A 20,381-nucleotide genomic window follows, 5' to 3' on the forward strand; every position below is an offset into this window, starting at 1 on the left:
TGGATAACCAAGCACATCAGACGCTGTTTCATTTGCATTTTGTTTATTTGTCGTTTTCATACACTGCACATAACATTGTTAAATACTGTAATGGAAGTGTTTACGTTACAAGAAAATCTTTTTTTTCTTTTTAAAAAAAGAAAAGAAAAACACTTATCACTTGTGTCTAAATGTAAAAAGAAAAAAAAAAGCATAACTTCTTAGCAAATGCTCTTCAAATAAACTAATCAAGATGGAACACAGACATCTTTTAAGTTTTTTCTATACTTAAGGCATATAATTGCAAATCAACAGCTAATTTAGAGGAGAGAGGGTCGTAAATGAAGGGCATTAGTGCTCCAAGTCAACGATCCATGATGTTGCAATAAACGATTTTCATTCTGTTTGAAACAGAAATCGATGCTGTCTCACTTATTATTTTGGCATTGTAGGTCTTTATGCATGCATGTGTGTGTGTGTGTGTGTGTTGGGTCATCTTTCTAAGATGTATACCACGAAACAAATTCAACAAAGCCAGGTTATCTTTGTGTTAGTTGGCTTGACAAAACCTAAAATGCCACAACAGTGGCTGTCAGCTGCCTTTGTTAAGTCTGGCTTTCGTTTTTTGGCGATCAGTAGTATTTACCATGGTGATTTAGTCAGGTTAAAACAGAGCAACCTTTCTAACACTGAAATCTCTGACTTTAAGCTTAAGATAGCTCATTAATCTCACTTCGAAGTACACCTCCTCTGGTGTGTGACCCTGTGTTCACCTAATGATCTGTGGCACTGACACAGAAATGGGAAGGAGGGTGTCCGGTGATCATCAGGTTGCTTTGGCCTTGATAACGTGGGGATCAGAGCAAGAAACAATATGCAATCATCCCTTTCTACACAGTTCATTTTCACTGCTCTGCAGGAAACAGTACAATGATAAGGGCTCCCCAAAAAAGTAAAAAGCAAAATGTGCAAATTGAAAACAATGCAACAACAGTAGCGTGTGATTGCACAAATTAACTGTGGTGCAAAAAAGCTACTTGCTCATTATTTACCATTGGATTATTCAGTCAGATGCTCTTCATGCAGTTTGTTCCTCAACTATTCGATTTCATACATTCCCTCCTAAACTCTGTGATGCCACATCTCTCTTTGCCATTTAGGCAAAGAGAGCAGAAGTATTGAAGGTGGTGTTAATGAGTGCAATGACCTGGTCTGTGCTACATATTAACCCCTTAAGGTACAACAACAATACAGTTTCCTCTGTTTGGAGAATCAGACTTCTACGACACAATCAAATATCTGAGCATCAGCACATTCAATTTTAATTATCCCTCAGGTTAAAAAAGTAAGCGTTTAAATAAAAAAAAACTAACAAACAAACTAGAAAATAAAATATATATATATGCAACTCAGAATTCAGGTAAACAGAACAGCTGAGTCAGTTATGATAATGTTTCTTATTCTTCTGGGAAACTGAAATCACTTTAGAGCATCAAACAAACTTTTCTTTTTTGTCAGCTTTTATCAGTGTGTTATGTTAAATCATGTTGACCAGGAGAAGAGCTCTCAAACACAAGTGCAAGTCCTACCATAGGAGGAAACCACCACTTTACTAATCTTTTTATTACATATTGATTAATTTCAAATATGTTCATTCTCCTAGATTTTAAACCAAGGTTTCTATAAGGTAATTTGATTATTTGTTGTTGTCAATATCATCATAGCACTTACGATATTCTAACAAGGTCTCACTGTCGCCACTGTCATGGCGAAGTAAAGTCACAGCAGATAAAGACGGGAGGGCAGGGGAGCTCATGTTGTGTGGAAAAGAGCGGGGGGGTGGGGGTGGGGGGGGCAGAAGGCTGGAAAGGCAGAGTTACTGTATTTGACAGGTGGTAGAGGAGGTTGCCTGGCAGCACATGCAGGTAGGGTTGACTGATTTGGGTGGGATCAAATCCAGGTCCTCGTCGTCGGGGATTTCGTCAAGGCGGTAGCCATCTTTCAGCAGCTGAATGTTCAAATCTTGATTGATTTGCTGAAAAATGAGAGGACACAGAGAGAGGTCAGTGAGTTACAGCATCATTTACTAACCCTTGGGTTGCAGATCGCCGGGCTGCAGAGCTTTTTGCAAAAGCTGGAATGTGCAAAAAGTAATGAAGACCAAACATGTAACTTTATGTGCTGATTCCCTTCCTGTCACACAACGAATTACTAAAATCATGTGACTCTAGTGAAAAAATAGTGGTGGACAGGAGTTTACATCCACCCATCATGGGCGTGAAGGTCATGGTAAGAAAGAGTGACCTTTATCCTTTAGATCCAGATGTACAGCTGACTCCTGTCCTGTCGAGGTGGCTCTTCTATGTGGCTGTTTGGTTTGTCTAATGTAGAAGACTGAGAACTCCTCATTACACTGCATAGTATACACTACGTTGTTTAGTTTGTGTTTGGGAGAGTTGTCCTTGGGACAAACCATTATGATGATGATGATCCTAATTCGAGGAGGCCAATGTTCACATTTTGGACAGAGAAGACAGCTGGTTTGAAAGAGGATAAAAGATGGCCTCATCTATGTGCACTGTGAACGATCATCTTTGAACAGAGGGGGTGCCTTATGACACCAGCTGTCTGCCACCTACAATCCAGTTTTGAGATCTGTTCCCAGATGCCTTAACGCCCACTCACATCTTGCATCAGGTGATCTCAATGGTTCAAATGATAGGGTGAAGCAAGATCTCACAATCGTTGCACCCAAAACCTCTCCTGATAATGACCCACACCCTTTTCACATCTTGGCTCATGTGATGAGGCACATGATCAATAGTGGGCCAATGACCCTCTTAAGGGACAACTCCCACTCCCACTTCCACAAGCTCCTTAGAGTTCTTTTGGAGTCATTTACATTTCTGGTTTGCTGGCACAGATCCGGCTTTTAAGCATAGTCAAAAGATTTTCGAACAGACTGGGGTTGGGGCTTTGGGAATACCATTGCAGAAACTTAATGTTAACCTGCTTTTTCCACTCTAAATTCAGTTTTGATGCGTTTGGGATCATTGTCTTTTTGGAAAACCCAGTGTGTGTTTAATTTTCAACTGCATAGCTTTTGATTTGCAGTGAAGTTTAAGAAAATGGAAGTTGTTTTCCATTATTTCACTTCGTGCAATATACCAGTTTCTCTGACAGCAAAACAGCCCCGGAGCATGATGCTACCACCACCATGCTTGACAGCTGGTACAGTGTTCTTAGGTTTGAAAGCCTGAATCTACAATCTACAGTTCTTCTTAGATTTTCGCTGAGTTCTTTGGAAATCTGAGTATTGATCAGTCCAGTGACTGCTGTTAAACAAAACCTGTTTAGGATGGCAAACAGAAACTACCATTTGTAGTCAATATATGCTGTATTCCACCCTGGAAAAGTTTATAGAAATATATGGGCTCAAATTGTGGTCATAAATATTTTGTACTTGTAAATCAGTTTTGTATGTGTAAAAAGAATTTGTGTGTGCATAAAAAAGATTTGCATGTGGACATAGACAAAAAACAACTGTGAAACTCTGCACTCAGGTTTCAACTTACAAGTACGGATTTTGACCCTATTTTTCTTCCTTTCAGCTGATTGGTCAATGTCAGGTCAATCACAAATTTAACTATCGAATCAGAGAACAGATGGGTTTGGCTGTCGGAGGGGCACTTTTTTGAACTGCAGGTCCTTGAAGGGTAATACAGTTTGAATCTTTTTTACGCACACACAAATCCTAATTTACCAGTACAAAATATTTATGACCACAATTTGAGCCCATAAAAATACCATGACATGATGAGTAGATGCAAACATCTAGTAGTAGGCTCATCTAATCTGTGTTTTTATTTATTTATTTTGTTGAAGTAGCTGTTTAATGTTTGACAGTCTCAGACAGCTTATTGAGATAGTGTACTTCTTCGCTTTACTGCAGAAAATTAGGTGAGAGGATTAGTGCCACTCTCGTATGTATAAGAAAAACTTAACTCAAGTTAGCAGGCAGGTATTTTAATTTATCATAAAGGAGAGATATTTGTGAGAGCAGCTACAGGCTTAGCAGAAAGGTAACAAAATCTACACCTCAAAAGTTTAATAATCGGCATGTTTTATCTAGTTTGTATGATGTACTGAATGACCCAACCTTTAAAACCATTCTTATATGTGCTCAGGTTATCTAATTCCTCTGAGTGTCCACTGATTACCAGCAAAAGGTCCATTATTTCCTAAAATGTTTAAACATTTTAGGAGTTTCTTTGCAAAAAGCAGGAAAAGCGTGTGTTTGTGTTTTAATTGTTTTAATTTGGTCCTTAAAACACTCCTCAGGACATCATTTGTGCAAACTGCATGGTTGGGAACATACGAACATACGGAGGAAAGTAAAATTCCAAAGCACACAGGAGGACAGGTAGGGAAAAGAAAAGAGAAAAATAGATATGTTTATATAAATCACTGGTAAATCAAAATCTGATTGTACTAATGCAATAAAACATTAACATTAACAACAAACATTAGGACTGTCTATGCTCGTGATTTAGACTGGCTAAAAGTTCGAGTGGTAACCATGGCAAAGTGAGATTGGGCACTTTCACAGATGGCTGGAAGCATCATCACTTGGAGCGTGATAACTACTGTTCCGGCTGTGATTTTTTTAAATAACCAAAATAATTCCTTTGTTTGCACAAAAAGTGTGCAGTCATTTTATCTATATGCTGTTCTGCACTCTATCAACAATAAGCACAACAAACAACCTCTGTTCGGCCTGCAGTGGAAACAGTAACTGTATATGTACTTGTTACACCCAGGTTAGCTGGAACTAAGAGAGCAAATAACTGCTTTAAAGTATGTAACGTGCATTAGCTATTCATTTCTGACAGCATGTTGGAATTAGGATCTGACACTGTAAAACTCACCCTACAAAACCCACAAGCTTAGACTCGTCACAGACAGGTTATAAATATGAGGATGCGTCTGCGATTTGCACTTATAGTGGCAGCAGCGTTACAAACAAGATTTGCAGGAGCAGACATGCAGATATCACATTTCATTTGTATCCAGCTTTGTGTCTAATACACATTTGTCTGCAGATATATCTGCAGTGTAATCATGCGCTTGCAGGGAGTGTACATGCCCACAGAATTGCCATGGATAGTTTTAACACTGGCTTGTAAAACCCTAACACTTAGCCTCTTAATAATTATGGAAGATGGGGGGAAATATGAGAGTAAATACAAGGGGGTGGGATCCACTGATATTTGCTGAAGCACAAGCTCTTACCTCGGCTGAAGAGTATCCCGACGAGGAGTATCTAGACATGTCAAAGTCATCGTCACTGAAACAGAAAAACACAGGATACTATATTAATATCATTAATGTTTGCTTATGTGCTTCTCAGAAAGAAAGATGTTTGTGTGTCCACCTGTCTGTATCTAGGGCCACCAAAGGCTTCTCATCCGGGCTCTGGTCTAAAGACGAATAGCCTTTATTGGGAACTACCAACCTGCATTGAGGGGAAAAGAGAGAGAGTTGAGATCAGGCGCAGAGGAGGAAAAAACAGTTTCACAAGCTGTAAGAAGTGAGCAAAAACAGGACTGGCAGAGATGTTGAAATAAATGAAAAGTAGGCCTGGAGGCAGCGTCACAGCTGAATCACTGGAACAACAGAAGCGTGAAAGCAGTATAATGTCTAACTTCAGACATCTTACAAACCCTACATCAGTACGACTCTTTTTTTGTACAGCCTTAAAACACATTTTTGTTTCCACACATGGCACATTTAGAAAGAACAAAATAAGCTTAATTTCTACATTTGAAATACTGTCACACCTAAGCATCTTTATTTGTATTTTTCTGTGGCTTCACTTCAGGCTGGATCATTACAATTGTTACAGTACTCCTATACTTAAAGCTACTACAGTTACACAATTACACCACATGAATCTCTTTCAACACGTAAATTGCACTGTATGAGGTTTGCTGTGTGAAACTTCTAATTACTGAGATTTTGTTTATCAATAACAACCAGCCAACAGAAGTCTTTCTCATAATTTCTCAACTGACCCCACGATGAGACTGCTTGCATCTTACCGTGTTCTGGCCATGACATTGTTCTTCTTGGGCTGCTGGTTGACTGGACTACCTACAGCGTTGCCGTTCTTCAGCGAGCCCTTCCTAGCCAGCTCTCTCTGTTTCTCTGTGTAAGGAACACAGAAGCAGGCAAAGGCATAAAGGTTGAGCTTTGAACAATAAATGATCTGTATAAGAGTGACGGAATAAGTTTAACTAGTAAACTACAGTAAGGTAAAGTAATACTTGAGTTAAATGTTGCAAATATGCACAAATATGCACGCATGTTCATGTTTACTTTATTTAGGCACACTTATGAGAATCAGGTGTGATGACCTGATTTAGTTGAATTCTATATTAAGTCAATCTTTACTTTAAGAAGACTGAGATGGCATTTCTTACTTAAGAAGACAACGTTTTGGTAAGCTGTGCAGCAGAGTAACAGACGTGACTTCAGGGCAGATCAGTTTCTGCTCACTGGAGAGATTTGCTTCAATGATCAGCTGACCAAAGAGTGCTGATTGTTGCTGTGTGAGCTTAGAGAACTGTTAAATTTGTTTAACATATTACAATTCAAAGGCCTAGAAGTAAAACGTATTCAGAAACTTTGCATGTGACATCAAAAACTAGAACCTTCCCCTTTCGGCATCAGCTACTGCTGAACTAAAATCTAAAAACATTTGAATGTCAATTTTCTTAACCACTTATAGGCTGGGGTTGTAGGCGAGGCTGATGCCTATCTCAGCTGACAACGAGAACAAGAGTACACCCCGGAGAGTTGCAAGCTCCTCACAGGGCTAATACAAAGAGACAAACAACTCTGCACACTAACAACTTCACCTACTGCCAATTTAGCTTCACCATTTGATCCATGCAGTCACTGGGAGAACCTGCAAACTCCACACAGAGAGGCCTGGCTCACCAGCATTTTTCAAACCTGACCCTTCTTGCTGTGAGGAATCTGCACCAAATACGTTTTGACATGACATATAGATGTAGATTGTATTTTTGTTTTGCTTGTTTCTTTATCTCAAGGTCACAAAAGCAAAGTGATGAATTTAACAAACATGCACACCTAATGAAATCAACATAGCTGCCAAGGTAGTTTTTATAACAATGTTTAATTGGACGCAGGACCAAGAAACGGCGAGAGAGAGAAGACAGTGGTAACGTATACATAACTGTAGCTGTACAGCCTAAAAAAAGAGCGTTGACTAACAGAGTAGCTCACTAATTCTTAGATATTATTGACTCTGAGTAAACATACAGTAGCAAACAGTAAAAATAAAAAACATTAAAAACTATGTGCTCCTGCTCGCCACTGGACTCTGTCCAAGGTGCTGAAATGAATCTTTAAGAACTGTGGCTTTCTATAAAGACGGCATGAGAGGGGCCAGAGAGGCTGTTATTCCCTGCCTTGAAGACAATCACATTGGGTTTTGGGAACATGCAATTGGCCTTTTGTTAAAAATAATAGACTAAAAGATTAGTGGACAGATTCTAAACATAATCAGCAGATTCGTGAATAAAGACAATAATCTGTAGCTGCGGCCCTATTACAGTAGTAACCGCATTAGTTTTTACTTAGCAAGGCATCAAGAATAATCATAGAGGCCAATGTGCCATTAATTAAAATGCCTCAGCACAGCTATACAGTATCTATGCTGGTTCCTTTACGATCTGTGTCTACAGACTACGCACCATTTTGTGTTTGACAGTCAATCAAACAACACTCCAACAACCACAGATGGACAGAAAACTGTATCTCTCACCTATTTTCATCTGCAAAGGTGAAGGCTTGTAGTTTATAGTGACAGGCTCCCCCTCTCTGGTGTCTGAGTCAGCCTCTGAAGCTGTGGACGAGGCAGGGTCCTGGACACAAGGAAGTGCAGAGATGTGTTTTACTGAGGCAGCGATGAATAATGAATGTCGTTTTGTAATGCAGAGTAATACCCACCATAGCTAAGCAACGGGAATAAATGGTAATAAACACAGATCTGTGATTTGTGCCAGCAGTCTTAAAATAAATGTGCATCTTACAACTAGAGAGCAAAGGCAAGAGGGATGAAAGGCTTTATAAACAACAACAAATGAGGAACGGTGGGGACTTCTGGTGTGGGGGCACCTGGAGACAGCAGGTCAGGTTGCTTTAGTCTAGTCTGGTTCCCCAGCGGCCCCGGCGGCGGGCAGCAGAGGCCGCCCTGCAGGCTGCAGTAACCCCGGGCCCCGCTACAGGCCACGGAGCGCTCCGTTAAACCGTTTACACTGAGATTTGTATGTAAAGGCGAACCTTTAATGGCACATACAAACATATACAAGCGATAAGGAGCCCCCTGCTAATCCCGTCAAAGTGACGCAAGTGGCGTCGATACCAGAGTAACTTGCTGCATGGATGCTGAGGATGCAGCAGCAGCAGTGCTGGGATGGGATGCTTGTTTTCGCCAGACATGACGGATGCTGCGCAGCAGACCGGACGCTGTTTGCGTTATGCCGAGCGACAAAAACAAACAAACAAACAAACAAACAAAACACAACAAAGCTTGTTTGTGAGCAAAATCCACGTCCCCTCGTGTATTCCGCCGTCGTTTATTCGATTTCACTCCGTGGAAGCAGCCGGGAAACTTGATGGAGAACGTTCTAATGGCAGCCCGCATCGAGCAGCATTACACATGGCAGGTGATGCGATTGTCGGGGTCTCAGTCTATGAATGGCAAGGCCTCAAACACTACACAAGTATGCGCGGTTGTAATGCCATTTTTAATTAAACAAGGCAAACAGATCAAGCGCCGCCGGTCATTTCCAGACTGTTCTAGACTTACCAGCGGCTGCATCTCAGCCTGCATCTCCGCCTCCTGTACAGCACTCGGCACTTGAAATCTGTCTATTTCTTCCATCATTTTGGCAACGCGCCTCTTCCCTCCCTTCTCCTCCAAAGTGAACGATGGTAGCGGATCCTTTCGACGAGTTATCGCCGAGATCGTAAGTGATCTCCGATTTCTAATAATATTTGTAGTTTTCCGGTGGAGAACTACATCCCAGCAGGCAGTATGTCGGCGATGGTGTGACCAGTTGGATGACGGTGACTCCACCACCCACTTCCGGGTCTGGCATCCCAAAATAGGGTACGGGGACCCAAGAGGGCCTTCCAAAGAGTATGGTCCCCAACAAAGTGTGCAGTTGGAGGATTATGTGAATGACTCGTTACACAGTATATGAGTATTTCCCCTTTTCTTGTTATTCACTCGATATTTGCCATGTATAGACCTGCTCAGGCACAATCTCTAAAGAATTATTTAAGTTTAAATATTAGTACATTTGCTCTTTAATAACTTTAATAACTAATAAATTACTTTAATAATTCTTCTGAATCACTATTTCAGTATTAAAATATTCCAATTTTTCATTGAGTAAATTATTGGAGAACCTACATAAATGAACTAAAATGTATATTAAGAAATAATAAGCTGTCATTCCTGTTGGACAACATTTCCCACCCCATGCAGGAGACTCACAGCACAGAGCAGCTTCTTCAGTGGCAGGTTGCAGCACCCACGATGTGGGACAGAGAGATTTCACAGGGCTTTCCTTCCAGCTGCTGTCAGACTCTGCAGATGATCACACAGGTGCAGACAGACACACACGCACATCCCATACAGAATTGTAACTGTCTCCCTGATGTGCAGTATTACCAAGTGCAATTTTTTCCTACTATAACAGAGCATTTTATTCTATTTTGTACAGTATTTTATTCTATTGTATATAGTATTTATTAGTATTTAAATAGTATTAGTATTTACTCGTGTTTTATAGTATGTTATTCTGTTTTATCGTACCCTATTCTATTGTGTTTTTCTTAACTTTTACTGCTTTTAAACTTGTACTTTGTGCTGTGACCAAAACCAAAAAATTTCCTACGTGTGAGACTAATAAAGTCTTATCTTATCTTATTTTATCTTATAAAATTATAAAATAATGGAAGCACCAAGTGTCAGCTTGATGGTTTTGTCAATATAGAGAAAAATCAGTGGGAGGTTGTGTCCTATAAAAAACACTGTGTCCCAAATGCAGTGATTCAAAACTAGTAGCTCGCTGCTAAGTGTGATTTTTCATATACTAAAAAGCAAACATGTGGCAGAGCACTGCTTCATTTAAATGGAAGTGGAGTTGGATGGCACTATGAACGGTAAAGAGGTTATCATGCAAGAGGAAAACAAAATCAGAAAGTTATAATAGCTGCCTTGTTTTCCTAAATAAGGAGGCTTGTGTTCATTAACAGAAAAGCAATGATCAGGAGACAACTAGACACTGGTCTTTTGGAGTGTTTTGGATATGTTTCCCTTTCAAAGGTAAAGAAATTACTGGAGCTCTAAAAAACAAACAAGCAAACAAACAAACAAAAACTATGAACATATGGGGAAAAGTTCTTTGTCTTCGTAAAATACAAAAACAACTTTGATATAATGATGGAAAGAACTGTTCAGAGTGAACTCATGTCTTGCATGTCATTATTATTTACCCACTTGCTGAGCATGACATGTGCAGATATGAAAGGGAATTCTGTGTACTAAAAATTAGACAAAAGCATCACATTTCACTGGATGATGGATCAGTAATAAACATATCGATACAAGAAACAGTCAAAGCTACCAAAGAGCTTTTGATGTTTAAAAAGGTAAAATATGTTTTAAATGACTGCAGCAAACATCTGATTTCATTCTCACTGAGTTGCATTTCACTTACTGGGCACCAGTCTATAGCCAGTGGGACCACAAAATAAGTAAAAAGAAGCATGTCTGTACAAAGCAGATGGTTATCTCCAGTTACATCTGTAAGTGTTTAGACAAAGATTTTTTTCTTTGTGTAATTTTGTCTCTCTACAACACCACAGTGGATTTTAAATCAAATAATCAATGCATGATTAAAGTGCAGATTTTCTCATTTTTAAAAGGTATTCCATTGAGTGTTTAGGAATTACAGCAGATTAATACATAGTAAACATGATTGTTTGTGAGTCTCACTGCCTGCAGTTATGTCTACAGTAACGGAAAAGAATGTGCTATTGAAATAAGATCAGGTCATTGGGCTGGCTATTGTATCATATTTCTTTGCCTTGAGTAACTCTTGTGTTTGCAGTATGCTTTAGCTCATTATCTATTAACCCAACCCTGGTTTCTAAATCCTTTTTCTACTCATGTGAATGTCTCTTGATTGTAGATCTCACCTCCTTAGGAGTGTTTCTGACTTGGTTAGATGTTGCAAAGGGGTTTTTCTTAACCAAGCAAAGATTTCGCAAGGTCTGTGGTCTTTCAGACCTTTTGGTGTTGCTGAGTATTCCTTCTTTTGAGGACTGTAGCAGATTGTTTTTGCTGTCTCTCTTATAGATTTATTTGGTTTAGTCAGTCATGATGGCCTCTTTCACCTGCACTGACATCTTTTTGGAGTTGTTAAGAGTTCAAGTGAAAAGTTCAATACTTGGAATCTACTCTGGATTTTTTATCTACTTACCTGGCCATAAACGTCTTGTCTGTAAATTGTTCCAAGTGCTTCTGAGCCTTTAATGCATAAAAAGGGCTTTTGTTCCTAAACACTTAATGCAATAATTTTGTTGAATCCCTGTACTTAAAGCTAAAAGTCTTCACTTCAAATATATATTGATTTAAAATCCTTGTGGCCATGTATGGAGGCAAAATTACAAAAACTGTACATTGTACATATAATTATGCAAATATCCAAGAAAACCTGACAGTTATATAATTTCACAAAACAAAAAGCAGTGAAATTTAACGAATCACAATTAATCCAGTACAATCTAAGGTATTCTGCTACTTCACTTAAGTACTTTTACTCCAGGCTTCTTGAAATACAAATATAATGAAATTTTAAAGTAGTCTGTAGAGGTAATAGACTTAATAAGTTATTACCTTAACAAATGATCTTGTTAGGGGCTGATACTTTTGATGCTTTAAATACGTTAATTAAAAAACACATATTAAACAGAATCCAAATGCAGAGCCTTTAGTGGGAAGTAATTTTTACATAGCTGCATATTTAATTTGTGGATTAAGGTCTCGTCTATGTGGAACTAACTACAGCTTGAAAATTTAAAACTGTTATTTTGGGTCTTTAAACTGCCAAACTTCTGTCCTTTACCTGTAAAAATCCCTGGCAACAATTCCTTTGCATAGTGTAAGTTGTTAAATTCATTACAAAAATAAATAAGCATTGTATTTTTAATTAGCATTCTTCCTCTGTGCCTGGATGAGAACAAATAGAAAGAGCATCACGAAACTTTAAAAAGCCTTCGCTGAATGAAACAATCAAATCGCCTTCGTGGAGCCCATAAATTATACATTCTTAGGAAAATAATCTCTGGATAATGATGGCTTGCCAGCAGACCATGCCACTCGTTCTCAGTAAAAGTCACTGACACGTCTGATTGCATATTGTCCTTACCTGGAAATACCAGCAGAGAGCAGCAATAGTATGCTCTGCTGCACAGTAATAGAGAAGGATCGTTGCAGCAATCATCCACTGTACAGTCAAAAGGGGAAGGAAGCCCACATTAAAGGTTAAACCAGCAGGTGGCAGTCTATATCTACAGAAGACAGGGCCACAGGCTACATGGAGGATGAATGACAATGAGATGTGTGCAGGGTCAAGTGGGTTGTAGCATTTTATTCTGATAAATCCAAGCGTTTTGAGGTCCTTCCCAGCTAATCTGCTTATCTGTGTGGCTTTCTTAGTTTGAACAGTATAAGGTGCTATTAATTCCTGAGGCACAAAATGAAAAAGGTATAATTGAAAATTAATGAAAGGATAAAAAAATGTATATATATGATTCTTATTTTTCTTCTTGCTCTTCTGTTCCTCTTGAGCTCACACACACTCACCTCTGTTCCATTGTGTTTGCTGTTTCTTGCATACTGATGCTATGCCCATCAACACCATTATATGAGGTTGTTTCACGCTATAATTAGACCTCTTTTGACAGAGTAAACATTCCTATTGACTAAATTGAACTAAATTGCTACCATTTCAATGTCAGAGCCGCACAGTTGTCAAAGTCTATTTAATGGTTGTATGTCTCTGTGCATTTAATGGTGTTGAGTGACTTTATCAGGGTCCTGGCATGAAGTTCTGATTAGGTGTGATTCGGAGTTTGTCATGAATTATTCATGCACAAGAACAGTAATACAACACACATGCATACACATCCACACTCGCACTGCTCACTTTACGGCATGGATTCATACTTTCAGCCACCTGAAAGGCTTTATTTGAAGCCGCTAAATTAAATGATAGATTACATAAGATTCTGAGATCTGAAAGAAACTCCACAAAATTTTTGGCCATGCAGCATCCAAATTATAGATTAACATTTGATCCTTTGGCGATTGCTCTGCAGCACACCGAGAGACACGCATTTAGACGTAGCCACTAGCAATGACTCAGTGTGGCCTGATGTGGGTTATGCAACCCCTCCAGCAGTGCAGATGGAGTTGCAGATTACTGGTCCCTCATATATTTATTAGTAATCTCTCTGTCTCTGATATTTGCAGCTATCATTATATAACACCATGTTGAGTTCAGTGACCCTCTTCCTTCTCAGCTACAACTGGAAGATGGAGGGAATTTGCTGCTGTGTGATGCAGCATGGTGAGAGTGATGCAGAGTTCAGTGGCTATCTTCAATCTCAACTCGATGAACTCACAGTAAGCACCAAATCTGAGATTAATGAATCAGTGTAAGTATGACAGTCAGGAGATGGATGACTGGATGGACGATTAGTGAATGCCTTTGCTTATTGATAATAAGCATTGTCAGTTATAGTAGTGAATGCCTTCAATGGTCTTGAAGAGAAAATCACATTTAAAAACATCAGTGCAGTGGTTCAGACACTGTGAGTCAGACTGTGCTGACCTTCATCATCCAAGCAGCTCACTGTGGGGTAGATCGCTGGATCTTTTCTGGCCAGTTTGCCGAACTTTGGCATTTGTCTCGTTAGATGGGAAACAAATAAGGGAAAGCCTGCCAAAGAGACAGCGATAGAGAGGGAAACTGGCAGGCAGATAAATAGGAGTGAAGCAGATAAACACTGCACAGCTGACGAGCGGCTTCAAGTCATCAGCCCATCTGCCTCACATGTGCTATAAACCAATGTATTTACACATGTGCACACATGTAATCGCAGCTTTTGTCTCTCAAGCACGCACACGCTAATCTGACATTTAGTTAATATATAGAGAGATTTTTAATCTCTTCTCAGAAGATCTGACAAATGCATGACTCTTTTTAATCTTGTTAGTTCTTCGACTTTAAAGAGCCACAAAAACAAAAAAATCAGCAAAAATCAGTGTAAAAGCACCATGACTATAATTATTCCAGTAGAAATTCAGCATCCAGTTTTACATATGTAACAAAAAAGTACTCAGTATGGCATATAGGAAGAATGAACTACATTACTGATACAAAGGATCCTCTAACATCTTTAGTGTGTCTGTTTAATGCTGAAAATGGAAAAGGTGGACTGGCTCATGATTATTTTATATATAGTTGGCTTAATCGACAACAATTTAGCCTATTAAATTTCCTTATGCCCGTTTGTTGTTTCTTCAGTTTACGGTGGAGCAGAAGATTCTAAATATTGCACATAGCATGAGTACAGTATTTTGGTAAGGCAACGTAGTTTTTTTTCTGCTCGTGCCCTTTAGTGTGCTGAAGCCATACGGAGAAAAATAATGACCAAAATATAAGAAACACCATATAATGATGTTAACTGTCAAAGAAAAATGTATCCATAGTAAGCACTCGCAAGTTCCCCAACCCCACGGCCGTTATAATGATGCTGGATTGTGGTTACAAGATAAGAATTACACACTTGTAGTTCACTAACAACAGGATGTGGGTCACTGCTGAGGTCAGTGTGTTCCACATTGATTACTTCAGTGCAGGAGGTTGAAGTCAATTGTTATTTTAATTCAAGCACTAATGTTTAAATAATTTGGAGGGAAAATGATGGTGATACACACTGAAAGGGCAGAGCAACACTGATTGCAGACCACATTAGTTAGAAACAAGAGTAAATGAGTTTATTGTTGATACAAAATAGACTGTCAAGATTGCATGGCATGGAGGACAATAGCATTAATCTGTAAGGCAGCAACAAATGATTAATTTCAAGATCAGCTATTCTTTTGAATGTTGTTTGAGTGATCATTTAGTTCATTACAAAAAAAGAAAAAGAAAAAGAAAAAAAGAAGCATATTCAGTACCAAAGATAACTTAATCTCATCATGTGGCAAACATAAAACAAAGCTGCTTAGTTCACAATGATGCTGAATGATACTGCGATTGCTTTTTTGTCCATGTCTCATTTTCCTTAAGTACCTATCCAGCAGGGATTGCTGGAGCCTACCTCAGCTGTCATAGGGAATCTGGGTACACCCTGAACAGGTCACCAGTTTCACTTTCACACCTTTGGAAAATTTAGAATGAACCAAATGTTGGTGTATTTGGAAGCCAAGCAAAGCTGTGACACTCAGTTCAAGGGCAATCACATGAAATATAAAAATCTTCACATATAAGAAGCCGCATTATAATTTGAATTTATATGATTCAGAAATATTCCAGAATTTAGCCACTAATAATCAATCCAGCAAGTGTAACAGCATCAGCATTATCATTTGTACAAGTATCCTCTTTAAAGTAAGTAGAACACAAAAGACAAAATCATATATGTATTAAGTTAACCTGAGATCCTAAACTACAAAATGAAAGCATTAAAACACAGAGCCCTCTCAATAGTTGAAACAAAATCTATTGTGTGCATACATATATGCATATACGTTTTGTCATTTTACCAGTCAGTCTGTTGGCTCTTATCTCTCTTCCATCCGCAACATAATCTTTATATCACACAGTTAACAGCTGGAGAACATCCACTACAATAAACACACTGCTCACTCCTGTTCTGTAAGTCGTGTCATTTCCGATGATGGCTGCTTATAAACATTTTGGAGAAACCCACAGAATGAAAGCGAGGCACACCAGGACACGAGTAACGCATTTTACTGTTACATTTAATCCCGTGGGAGTTGGATCAGTGGAAGCAGAGACTTGTGTGTCAAACAGGGAGACTATCAAACAGGGCCCTCGAGCTTTCTTTTCTGTCAACAACACATCAAAGGATCCCCTTTCCTATCCTTCCCTTGCACTTCATCAATCCCCACCAAATATAAACCAAACTTTATCTCTGTCTGTCTTGACTGACACACATCCTCCAGCTACACCTTTCTTCTTTCTGCCTCGTTTGGGTTTTTAGTGTCTACCTGTCGTGTTTCTGCCGCTCTGTTGCTGGCATCATTAGTGTGCAGCTATGGGGAAAAAAATATCCCAGCTGCTGTTGCTTTTTCTCTTTACTACTAAAAATGTGATTTTATGTCTTCGTGCCTCTCGACCAACGTTGTCACCTCAGTTCCTCTCTCCCAGTTAACTTTGCTGTTCGTCCTCCACATCCGCTCTGTGGCTTCAGATGGAGGGTTGAAAAGGAACAGAGCAGAGGAGGAGATCATGGTGAATCTGTGCCGAGCAAAACCAAACTGACTGACAGATGGACAGTCCCCGCGATGCACAGCAGAGATAAGAGGATTGGGCCCGCTTGTTGTTGTTGGTCTTGCCACAACTCTTAATGCGGTTAGCTTACTCTGAGCTTCACTCACTGGCACAGTCAAGATGCAGAGATGTAAACAGTGATTTATGTAACACAAAAGGAGATACAGACGGAATGTAACGGCATGCATATATGATGTCCAGCTCCATTAGAGTTCATACCTATGGGTCTCGATTAGGCTGCAGTCAGCATATACTTCTGTTCATCCTTCTTCTGCTCCAGCTTTGCTGCAAAAGCAGGCACTTTCTCTTGGTGTGAAGGTACTTTGCAGGCCTTGTAGAGGATGACAAACAGGATGACGATGAGAAAGCCTACCACAGAGTTGCAAACAATGGCCACGATGCTCCATATAGACAGGCCATTTCTCAGTTCATGCTCCATGGTAGGTGGGACAGTGGTCTCCAAGATCCTGGTGGTCAGCCTGAGGTCTGTTAGATACCCCAGCTCCACAGATTATCCCTGAAAAGAAAGGAAATGCATAACATGAACACGGTCAATCCATATTTCATGCACTTTTGCCAGTACACACTCAAGCTGCGACACACTTGGCTGCAGTTAACCTGCCTATCATATGAGCATGCTGCTTCCATGAACGAGGTCAGCTCAGTACAGATTATTTCCTCTGACAACTTAGACTGTAGGCCAAGGTGCTTCATTCCTGCAGGTGTTATATATGGAACAACCTACATATGTATCAAACAGGCTTTTTTTTATGTTGAAAGTGTTATTTCAGTGTTAAATAAGGGATCTTACAGAATATTTTCATAAAGATACACAATGGAGTATTATTATTTCTTAGTGCTACTAATGTGAAGGAAAAGTGTCAGACAGATGCAGAGAAAAAGCATTGTAGGACCACTGTTAAATTTGAATAATCAGTGTGTAACAGGAGGGCATTACGGGACAAGAAACTCTCTTTGTGTGTCACAACATCCTTTTTTTATCAGTTTCCTTTATACTGGCAGAGAGCAAAGAGGTTATTAAGCTGATAAAGAAGGTGCGGGTAAGCACTTTTTCTTGCTGAATTATTGTGGATGAGTTTTAGCATTGATGTGTTTTCAGGAGGAATATGTGGGAATATAGTTGCCAGTTTTGTGGCTGATATTAAATGGGTCACTGAGGTGTACTGGTGTGTGTGTGAGAGAGAGAGAGACTGACAGAGTGAAAGGGGGGGAAAGAGAAGCCAGTTCAAGCATGAGATGGAGGGTGTGAATATTTTCCCTCTCAGAGTTTAACAGATAAAAACTTGAGCTCATCTCCCCACTTCTATACCTCTCTCCCTTCCCTCTAATGCATTTCTAATGAGACCACATATTTCCTCTTCTCCCCAACTGAGGGCAATACCACAACAGTCCAAGCCTACTGTTGAGAACTCATTTCAAAGTTATCCTTCCCTTTATAGGCATTTTATGACCAAGCCAAATAAAGATGGATAGCTACAAGATACAGTAGATGACAGTGATATATTTGATCTTCTTTCCAACACACAAAGCTGGTTTCACTTTGCACCAGATGGGTCCCTCTCAGGATGCTGGTGGGGCTACTGTGGGGAAAATTATCCTCATAATGACTAACTGGGACAACTGTCAATAAAACTGCCTGCACAGTTTTTCAGGATATTTCCAAAACAACCCGAGGAAGTAGGGCTGTGCGATATGTCCCATATGTCTCATATCCCGATATAAGAATTCTATTGTCTGATAATGATATAAATCACAAAAATGTAACATTTTCTGTAAATTCTGTGAATCTCGGGCAGCTCGTCTTGCGGGAAGTGTTTCCAGCTGCGTGTCATGTAGCTGGAGTCGAGTGTTTTAACCGATGCATGAAACTACACATTTTTAGACATAAGTTGTAACAGCCGCCGTTTTCTTTGTGAGTATTTATTACACGGCGTGCTGCGGGGAAAAGCCTGTTCTAACGTTTGAGTCTAAGGTTTATTTTTTTAGCACCTGGCGGCTCTTTTTTTACTTCTCATCCGTAAACAATCTACTCTTTCACGTGATTCAGTTTATTTTGAAAAGTCTCAACAGGATCTTGAGCTTTATTGTGAAAGGTTTATGTGGAACATAAACAAGCGGACACGCGATGGTGTTACCTAGTTGTTGCTAAACACAACGCATAAAAACAGGCGCTTGTCTGTCTGTAGTGTGGTTATATTAAATATAAGAGAAAGAGAGAACTTTAAGAAATTAATATAGCCACTACAGTGACCATAAAAACGATGAAAAAAAATATTGCTGTAAACAGTTTATTTTGTGACACCATGAAACAAACGATAGCATAAAATGAAACAATAGACGTTTTTATATCGTCACCCGATATATATCGTTATATCGAACAGCCCTACGAGGAAGGGTTTCTTTTTTCCCACAACAGTCACACTAAGTGTGACTACTGGGTTTACATTTCCAATCAGAGCCAAAGCGAGGAATTTGTAGGTTATTAGATAGCAGTGGAATGTGATGGGGAAGAGTCTGCATGTGTCTACTAGAGAGGGGGGAAAATCAAATGAGTGTAAGCAATATATTAGATCAGAGCACTGCATGCTTATGTTAATTTCAGACAATCACTGGTGCATATAACAAGAGGAGTCATGTTGTTATTCATTATCACTAATATAACACATTTTCATAACTCATACTTCCCAGAGAAGGTAATTGTGGTCCACGTCTTACTAAATACAAGGGTAATTTGTTCTCATTAAAAAGATGAATACATTTTAATAGCAATGCTGGAAGAAAGCAAAGGCATTCAAAAATAAAAGAAATACATCTGAAAGTATTGACAGGCTGTGACCTTCGGGTCCTTAAATGACACTGCAATGCAAAGAGCCATCAGTAGGCTTTAGAAACACTTCTAAACAACACAAATTGTTGCTGCATCCTCACGTGAAAGTTGAAACTTTGACACATGAAAAGAAAAAACAATATAAACTAGGTTAAAATTTAGCTGACTTCTCTAGGTGCGAGCTCATTTTGGATTGACTGAGGCAAAGTGGAAAACTGTCCTCTGGTCGGCCAATCAAAACTTTAGAATTCTTGAAAAAAATACACGTTGAGCTCCAGGCTGAATCACTCAGCTTACTTTCATCATACAGCTCAAAAGCCAGAGATTGTGAGACGATGAGGCTGCATTAGTGCACATGGTTTGGGTAACTTGGCCATCTGTAAGCCCCATTCACTTTTAAATACACAGCTTTTGGAGCAGCACATTTTGCCATTCAAGCTTTCTTGGGAAAGCATTGCTTATTTCAGCGAGACAGTCCCAAACCACATTCTGCATGTTGTACAGCAGGGGATGAGCTCTACTGCCCAAGAGTCTTGGTGCTAAGCTAGTGTTACAGAGTATAGCATGGTGGAAAAGGATGGAGAGAATCCCCACTAAGCTTTTGGGTTGGCATTTCTTTAGATTTTGTTTTGTATTAATTGCATGCTTTGGTGTTTTTTGTGTTTGATGTGAGGTGTGGGCCACACCCATGTGGGAGTGGAGATTCTACTCTAGTCCAGCTGCCAGCTATTTGGAGTTGAATACAGGGAGCAGCTGATTGGGGAGGATTGGAGCCCTTCTCTATAAAGGGGAGAGGAAACAGGAAGTAGGGGTTGTTGTTGTTTTTTTTTTTGTAGGACACTGGTGAAGCAGGGAAGCTTCGA

At 39.5% G+C, this 20,381-nt stretch overlaps 1 protein-coding gene across 1 annotated transcript; it reads right to left on the reverse strand.

The window, feature by feature from the left end:
* Positions 1-42: 42 nt before the first annotated feature.
* On the reverse strand, positions 43-9,097 carry fam219ab (family with sequence similarity 219 member Ab). Its single transcript, XM_080894818.1, has 6 exons — positions 8,879-9,097; positions 7,832-7,931; positions 6,081-6,186; positions 5,414-5,494; positions 5,272-5,326; positions 43-2,014 (listed from the first exon to the last, which is right to left on the reverse strand). Exons 1-6 carry the CDS (start codon positions 8,954-8,956, stop codon positions 1,856-1,858), a joined length of 579 nt encoding a protein of 192 aa, XP_080750944.1. The 5' UTR covers positions 8,957-9,097; the 3' UTR covers positions 43-1,855.
* Positions 9,098-20,381: the final 11,284 nt, after the last annotated feature.

The sequence above is a fragment of the Rhamphochromis sp. 'chilingali' genome (genome assembly GCF_963969265.1).
Source record: "Rhamphochromis sp. 'chilingali' genome assembly, chromosome: 10".
In the NCBI taxonomy this organism is placed as follows: domain Eukaryota; kingdom Metazoa; phylum Chordata; class Actinopteri; order Cichliformes; family Cichlidae; genus Rhamphochromis; species Rhamphochromis sp. 'chilingali'.

Excerpts from the sequence above, each read along its gene's own strand:
- fam219ab (XM_080894818.1), bottom strand. The coding sequence starts at position 8,956 with ATGATGGAAGAAATAGACAGATTTCAAGTGCCGAGTGCTGTACAGGAG. Across the intron at positions 6,187-7,831 it reads ACCTTTGCAGATGAAAATAG|AGAAACAGAGAGAGCTGGCT; the intron begins GTGAGAGATACA and ends TTCCTTACACAG. Across the intron at positions 5,495-6,080 it reads AATGTCATGGCCAGAACACG|GTTGGTAGTTCCCAATAAAG; the intron begins GTAAGATGCAAG and ends CCCTCAATGCAG.